At 36.2% G+C, this 9,233-nt stretch overlaps 1 protein-coding gene across 1 annotated transcript; it reads right to left on the reverse strand.

The window, feature by feature from the left end:
* LOC100512890 (olfactory receptor 7A10-like) lies at positions 5,774 to 6,709 on the reverse strand. Its single transcript, XM_003123414.2, has one exon. It carries the CDS (start codon positions 6,707 to 6,709, stop codon positions 5,774 to 5,776), a length of 936 nt encoding a protein of 311 aa, XP_003123462.2.

Consider the following 9,233-nt stretch of genomic DNA (forward strand, 5'->3'; position numbering starts at 1 on the left):
TTGGACAACTTTGAATGAAGTAAGCCAGCCATTGAAGCCATTGGACATACAAATCATTATTCAAGTACCATTATCTGATATCAAACCAATTAAACATACTACAAAAAAGAAATTCCAGGCCAATACACTGATGACTATAGATGCAAATATCTCCAAGAAAATATTAGCAAACCTAATTCAACAATACATGAAGAGGAAAATGCAGCATAATCAACTTGGTTTTTTTTTAAGTTTGACAAGGATATCTCAACATTGGCAAATCAATCAATGTGATACCTCACCTTAACAAAATGAAGGATAAGGTCACATGATCATCTCATAGATGCAGAAAATATCTGATTATGTATCATCCATTCATGATAAAGTCCTCATCAAAGTGCATATAGAGGGAACAGAGCTCAATGTACTAAAATCATTTATGATAAGCACCCATCTAACATCATAATCAATGGTAAAAAGCTGAAAGACTTTCTCTAATTTCAGGAATAAGACGATGGTTCCCACTCTCACCACTTCTACTTAACGTAGTATCTGGAAGTCCTGGCCACAACATTCAGATAAGAAAAAATTAAAGAATACAGATTAGAAAGGAAGAGTTAAACCAGCCAATGTTTGCAGGTGACATGATGCTTTATATACCAGAACCTAAGGTATCCACCTCCAACTATTTGAATTAATAAATTAATTCAGCATGTCATGGGAAACCATATTAATGATCAGAAATATGTTTCATTTTTACACACTAATAATAAATTACCCAAAAGTTAAAAAAACTTTGAAAATTGCATTAAAAAGAATAAAATGCCTAGGAATAAACTTAACCAAGGATGAAAAAGCTATACTCTGAAAACTATAAAACACTGATGAAGGAAATTGAAGATGATTTAAAAAAATGGAAAGATATTCCACATTCCTGAATTGAAAGAATTAATATTGGTAAAACAAACATACTATTGAAAGCAATATATGGATATAATGTAATCCCTATCAAAATATCTATGATGTTTTTACAGAACTAGAATAAACAATATAAAAAATAATGTGGAATGAGAAAAGATTCTCAATAGCTAGAGCAATTGCAAGTGAAAGAGCAAAGCTGGATTCATCATCCTCCCAAACTTCAAACTCTAATACAAAGCAATGGTAATCAAAGCAGCATGGTAGGATTTCCCATGTGGTACAGCAGAAACAAATCCAAATAGTATATGCGGATGTGGGTTTGATCCCTGGCCTCACTCAGTGGATTGGGTATTGGCATTGCTGTGAGCTGTGGTATAACTCACAGATGCAGCTCAGATCTTGCATTGCAGTGGCTATGCCATGGGCCAGCATCTGTAGCTCTGATTCAACCCCTAGACTGGGAACTTCTGTATATATCAAGTGTATCCATAAAAATCAGAAAGAAAGAAAAACAAACAAACAACAAGATACTGGCAGAAAAAACAGGCATGCACCTCAATGAGAGAGACTAGAGAGCCCAGAAATACAGCCACTCACCAGGGATCAATTAATCTAAAACAGAAGAAACAGACACATGTGTGGTTTCTGAGGAGGAAGAAGGAGGAAATGGGATGGAGGAGGAGTTTGGCATAAATGTCATTCTATACATTTAGAATGGATAAACAATGAGCTCCCACTCTACAGCACAGGGAACTATATCCAATATCTTGGGATAGAACATGATGGAAGATAGTATGAGAAAAAGTGTTATATATATGTATAACTGGGTCACTATGCTTTGCAGCAGAAAATGACACAACACTGTAAGTCAAATATAATTTAATAAAAATAAATTGAAATTAAAACAAAGTAGATAAGAATATTTGGAAAAGGCATTCTTCTCAACAATGGTACTGGGGAAAACTGCACAACTAAATGTAAAAAATGAGATTAGAATATTTCCTCACACCATATAAAAGATAAACACAAAATGGATTAAAGACCTTAATGTAAGACCAGAAACCAGAAAATTTCTAGAAGAAAACATAGGCAGAACACTCTTTGACATAAATCATATCAATTTTTTTTTAATTTGCTTTTAAAACAAAAGAAATAAAATCAACCCCACCATTCAATCTAATTAGACTTAAAAGCTGTTGCACAGCAAAAGGATCCATCAACAATAAGAAGACAAACTAGTAAATGGAAGAAAATATTTTCAAATGACAAGACTGAAAAGGGGTTAATATCCAAAATAGATAAAGAGCTCATACCTCTCAATATAACAACCAGTTAAAAATGGGCAGAAGATCTGAAAATAAATTTTTCCCAAAAAGACATACAAATGGCTAACAGGCACATGAAAAGATGCTCAACATCACTAATTGTTAGAGAAATTCAAATCAAAGTCACATCTGTCAGAATGGCCATCATCAAAATGTCTACAAATAACAAATGCTGGAGAGGGTGTGGAGAAAAGCCTTGTACACTGTTGGTGGGAATGCAAATTGGTATAGCCACTATGGAAAACATTATGGAGATTCCAGAAATGATAAAAATAGGACTACCATCTGATTCAGTAATTCCATTCCTGGCTATATATTGTGAAAAAATGAAAATACAAATTTGTAAAGATACGTAACCCCCAATGTTCATAGTAGCACTATTTGCAATAACTAAGGTATGGAAGACAGCAAATGTTTATCAACAGATAAATGGAGAAAGAAGTTGTTCATATAGGATGGCATATTTCTTGGCCATAAGTGGAAATAAAAATCTTTCCATATGTAGCAATGTGGATGACCTTAGAGAATTTCATGCTTACCAAAACAAGTCATAGAAAGATAAATACTATGGTATCACTTAGAATGTAAAAAAATAAAAAAGAATGTGGATGCAAATATAGACTCACAGATCTAGAAGACAAACTTGTTGAGTGACTTGGTGGCCTAGCAGTTAAGGATCTGGTGTGGTCACTGCTGTGGCTTTGATCACTGCTGTGGTGCAGGCTTGATCCTTGGCCTGGGAACATCTATATGCCCTGGGCATGGCCAAAGAAGGAGGAGGAGAAGGAGGAGAAGGAGGAGGAGAAGGAGAGGAGGGGGAGGGGGGGGAGGAAGATGAGGAGGAGGAGGAGGAGGAGAAGAAGAAGGAGAAAACAAACTTCTGCTTATCAAAAGGGAGAGGGTATTGTGGATGGTCTAATTCAATGTATGATTAACAAATCAAATTGGTATATAAGAAATAAAGCAAAAAAACTGTACTGAATACATCATGGAATTATAAATATTTAGGGAACATAATATGTAAAAAATGCCAATCACTATGCTGTTTCCTTGAAACTAATTAATATTTTAAATCAATTATAGCTTAATAATTTTTTTTAAAAAAGGATGAAATCTTGCCATTTGCAGCTAAATGGATGTACCCTGAGTGCATTACACTAAGTGAAATAAATCTGATGGAAAAGACAAATACCATGTTATTTCACTCATGAAGAATAGAACAACAACAACACACACACACACACAGTAAATAAACAAAGAAGCCAAAGAAAATCAAACATGTACATACAGAGAACTGAGTTGGTTATCAGAGGAAGTGGTAGGTGGGGAGGGTGGAATTGGTAAAGGGGATTAACTATATGGTAACTGATGGAAACAAAATTTACTGTATACAGAAATATAGACATAAGGTTGGACACATAAAACTTGAATAATATTATAAACCACCAACACTGCAATAAAGAATAAGTGAAAAAACCAAAAACCTGTATACTTTTGGTCTCATTTGCTTTTCTAGAATTATTCATCTGCTGAAAGTGGAAGTGAAAGTAAAGCTTTACTCAACTGAGTAATACTTGTGTTAGACTGTTTGTAGAGACGTCCCCAATTCTGCACCTTTCTCTGTAACCATGTCTTTTGCAATGTGATGGTGAAGTACCTTCTATGAAAAGGTGGAGTCAGTTTTTCCACCTTTATATCTGTGCTGGATGTGGGATGTTTTATTTGATTTGCCCCCCAGGAATATATTCAAAATGATTTGCCTTCAGAGGAACTGGTGCCTTTCACCTGAACTTTCCTGGAACTCTACTCCAGAAATGGGAACAAATCCATATGGCCCATTCAGAGGACTGCAGGCATGTGGATCAGAGCCTGACCATCCCAGCCAAGGCCATGATACATCCGCCTACAGATAGCTGAGCGCCCAGAATATGAGAATGCTCATCCAGGATCAACAGAGTCTCTCCAGGTGAAGTATAGGTGAATAAAGACACCTATGAGGATCTCAGCAAAGGTCAGAACAATTCAGCACTATACAATTCTGTTTTGTAATAAAGGCACAAAGACAAAACTTTTTTTTTTTTTTGGTCTTTTTGCCTTTTCTAGGGCAGCTCCCATGGGATGTGGAGGTTCCCAGGCTAGGGGTTGAATCAGAGCTGTAGCCACCTGCCTATACCAGAGCCACAGCAACGCGGGATTCAAGCTGCATCTGTGACCTACACCAGAGCTCACGGCAATGCCAGATCCTTAACCCACTGAGCAAGGCCAGGGACTGAACCCGCAACCTCATGGTTCCTTGTCGGATTCGTTAACCACTGTGCCACGACGGGAATTCCCAAAGACAAAACTTTTACTTTCAGGACGGATTTTTGTATAGCAATAGTTTACTGATACAATGATAAAAATGAAATAATGAGAAGACCATTTTAAAAATCGTTTTTCATTTTTGGTATTTGCTTTAATATTTGAGAGAAAAATATGATCATTTCTAATTTCATGTATATTTCAGAAAACAATAGTGGAATATGACTTAATGGAGTTTCCCTTCCAGGCAACTAGCAAATTTTAGAAGAAAATGAATATTTGTGTAGAAACATTGGTGATCATCAAGCACATGACTGGGTGGGAATTCATGCAATCTAGCAAATCATGCCTTGAACATAATGATTAAAGTGATTCCTGATCAAAAAGAGGACATAACACAGATGATATTTACAATGTACACATTTCTCCTATTACCATTCTGTGTATCGTTAGGAAAGAGTGAGATATTTTCATTAAGAGCAATGGAAGTAGTCATTAGTAGGCAGCACTGAAAGTTTTTAAGCATGCACAGGACATAATCAATAAAAACACATAGAACAAGGCTACAACTCCAAAATATAAACCCCCCTTGACTTGAATATCTATATCACATAATTTAAGGGATAGATATACAGCATGAAAAATAAATGTTTTCTCAGTAATACAAAACATATTTTTAAAAATTTACTGGTCTATATTTAGCCCATGTACGATTCTAAAGACACATTACGTCAAACTCTTAGACTAGGAGTTCCTGTCCTGGCTCAGGTGAAAGAAAACTGACTAGCATCCATAAGGACACAGGTTCGGTCCCTGGCCTTGCTCAGTGGGTTAAGGATCCAGAGTTGCCATGAGCAGACATGGCTCAGAAATGGCATTGCTGTGGCTGTGGCATAGGCTGGCAGCTACAGCTCTGATTCATCCCCCACCCTGGGAACCACCATATGCCATGGGTGTGGCCCTAAAAAGACAAAAACAAAAAAAAAAAATTGAGAATAAATTTGAGAGTGTGAAAAGAACATGAAATGGAGAAACACTTGAATATGAATGAGATCACAGTTTAATCAAGTGAGTGACCTAAATTTTATGGAGGAGTTGAAGTCTAGGAAATGAAAATTCCAGGAAATAATTAGAAGGAGCAAGTTCTTTCACAATCTGATCAAAGAATCTGATAAAAACTGTGGATTTCTGGCTTTGAAGCTTTGAAATCTTCAACCATGTGGCCTTCTTCAGCCAAGGACAAGTGGTCACTTCATAGGTACCATTCTAAAGAATGCTTTCAGAGCCCTCTTTATGTCCTTGTTCCTCAGACTGTAGATAAAGGGGTTCATCATGGGTGTGACCAAAGTGTACATCACTGAGGCAATTACACGTGAGTGTGAACTGTGTGTATCTGCAGAGCTAAGGTACACCCCTAGGCTTGTGCAATAAAATAAGGAGACAACTGAGAGGTGAGACACACAGGTGGAAAATGCCTTATACTTCCCCTGAGCAGATGTGATTCTACGTATAGAGGAAACTATCTTAGAGTAAGAGTAAAGGATAGCAGCGAGGGGACCTCCACCCAGCAGCAATCCTGCAAAATACATCACCATGTCATTAAGAAAAGTGTCAGAACAGGCAAGGTGGACCATCTGATTGAGTTCACAGAAATAGTGAGGGATTTTCACTTTGTTATAGAAGGAGAGCTTCAACACCATTAGAGTTTGTAACAAAGAATACAGGACACTGATGATCCAGCTAATAAGAACCAGAATTCCACAGAGCTGAGGATTCATGATGACTGTGTAGTGCAGGGGGTGGCAGATGGCAACAAAGCGGTCATAGGCCATCACTGTAAGTAGGAAATCATCCAACCCTGCAAGCAATATGAAAAAATACATCTGTGTGATGCAGCCTGCATAGGTTATGACTTGGTTCTCTGTCTGTGTATTCACCAGCATCTTTGGGATGGTGGTGGAGGTGAAACAGATGTCCACAAAGGACAGGTTGGAGAGAAAACAGTACATGGGGGTGTGGAGGTGGGAGTCTGAGCTGACGGCCAGGATGATGAGCAGGTTTCCAAACACAGTGATCAGGTACATGGAGAGGAAAAGCCCAACAATGAGGGAGTGAAGTTCTGTTCTTTCTGAAAATCCCAGAAGAAGAAATTCTGAAACACCTGTTATATTTCTCAGTGTCATGTCGTGGATTTGACTACAAGGAAAGGATAAAAAAATGTGACTAATTTTCATGCAAATAGACATTAATCACATTATTGAAATGCTACTTTTTATATTCTGTTGCTAGGAAATTGATGTCAATATTTTGTCCTTGGATTTAACAATGAGTATATTGTTTTGGAAATCAAAATTTCCTAAAATGAAATTATGAGGTATTGATATGGCAAATAACGGCATTATCTATCTATCTATCTATCTATCTATCTATCTATCTATCATCTTGTCATATGGTGACAGATGCTATGAAGGAAATAAAAGCTAGTGGGATGGAAAGAGTAATTTGGGACGGTATTTTTTTTTAAGGTGTTCAGATAAGACATGCAGATAAAGTGATATATGAAAAGAGACTCCAAGGAAAAAGAGCAGGGCCATGAATATTAGGAAAAATATGTGCGAGGCAGGAAAAACAGCCAGTGACAAAGCCCTAGGAAGGGACTTGTTTCAGATGTTCAAGTGGGGAGGATCATGGGCAGGAGGGAGGGTGAGGAGAAATGCTGCCAGAGATTAGATAGGAACAAGGTCACCTTCCTTCTGATGCTAGACTTCAAGTCACAAAGAGTCCCTCATCTATATTTCTCCATCACTTTATAAAAGTTTTGCAAGGCTGTCCTGCATGTTGAACTGCATGTCGTCTTTAATACCTTCTGTTGAATGAGGTCTGGTCTCTGTGTATAAGAATCCGACTTAACTTTACAATTCAAAACACACACATAATAAACCCTGGCTCCTTAGGCTGTGTTATTTCCATGTATTTTCACCCTAAACTATCCTGAATGAATTAGAGGTTGATACAACTCTAGTTGTTTTGATCAGATTATGTATAAATGGCATCCAGACATTCCAGTTTGTAATCTTCCCAGATACCGATAAACATGGTGCTTGATTTGAGTATGGTCATTTTATGCCTTGCATTAAAGATACATGAATTTTTTTAGTGAACCAATATGCCTGTATGCATATTCTCTCTATATATACATAGAGAGAGCGAGAGTGGCAGAGGCAGAGAGAATGGACATAAAAGAAATAGAGATCTAATAAACCCAAATGACCCTTGAGAGATAATAGCCAAAAAAAATCTTCTTTTCTTCTTGTGACTTTTCAGGTGCTGTTATACTCCTTTGATGCCCAGGAGAGATAATTTAAAACATAAATTTATCCAAAGATAAATATCTTATGGTCTGAAATATTTATGGATTGTATGGCCCAGAGAAAAATGAGCCAGAGGAATTAAACCAAAACTTCACAAAAGAAGGTGTATTAAGTATGATGAATATGAATTGAACTTTACTCACTTTTTGATCAGGCAGGAACATTGTTTTTCCTGTGACTATTTCCTCTTCATTTGACTAATTCCTTTTACATGGTCTGAAAGCAGAGGAAGCAAGCCTCTTTCTCCCTTTTCATAGGTGGTATCTTCTCTTTGCTATTCATAGGTTTTGATCATTTTTCTGCTGTCTTCTGGACACAGTCTAATCCTTATTCTGATATTGTCTGACCATCAATGGCCTCCAAAATCTATACACATCAAAACTATAAACACCATGACAATTCTAACTTTTCACCGAGTAACTTTCTTCTTCTTAGTTATCTGAGGACATTGTATTATACACACATTTCTTTCTTTGTGCTGTGTCTTCAGTAATAATGCTAGCTCCGAACATGCTAGGACTTTAAATAACTGTTTTGTTCATCTTCATATTTTAACTGAGTATGTGAGTACATGTGCACCTGGACAAAAATAAATTTAGACAAATCAAAAGTTAGGAAATAAAATGAATCACAAGAAAAATGAAACCAGCTTAAGTAGAATGGTTTCAAAACAAATGTATTGAATGGAGCATTGAAAATTAATGGTCAAGAAATATAGTAGCAAAAATTTGTGATGTCAATATGGATTAATTAAATTGACAATGACCTAAATGCAAATCATACACTATATAATGTTCCTAGAATGCTCTGGCATGCAAGACATGCTCAGTTATTATTATTGAAAGAATTAGGACTTGTCTTACTATATATGAACACTTAATATATGGAAAGGTTGTATTTCAATTTATTTGGAAAGGTTGAATTGTTGATAAAAGTGGGCCTACATGTCTGTCTATCTATCTTGCAAAAAATTTTCTTACTCTCCTTACACATCTTACAAAAAATCAGAGAGATTACAACTTTGGTGTAAGAATAACCAACCATTTTAGGTGAACAAAGACAAGTAAATATATAAAATCAATGGGTGGGCAAAACTATCTTAAATATTGCAAAATCACAGAAGCAATAGACCTGTATAACTAAATAAAGTTAAAAAATTAAGGGCCAAAAATATGCCTCACAAGTCAATTGAAAAACAATCAAATTGTAAGAAATATTTGAAAGGCTGATAATTGTAGAACATAGATATATGTGATATGAGCATATAGTTCTTATAGGCAAATCTATATGATGGTCTAATATTAACTCAATATTGGCTCTAACTCAATATTGGCTT

Source organism: Sus scrofa, chromosome 2 (genome assembly GCF_000003025.6).
Source record: "Sus scrofa isolate TJ Tabasco breed Duroc chromosome 2, Sscrofa11.1, whole genome shotgun sequence".
Classification (NCBI taxonomy): domain Eukaryota; kingdom Metazoa; phylum Chordata; class Mammalia; order Artiodactyla; family Suidae; genus Sus; species Sus scrofa.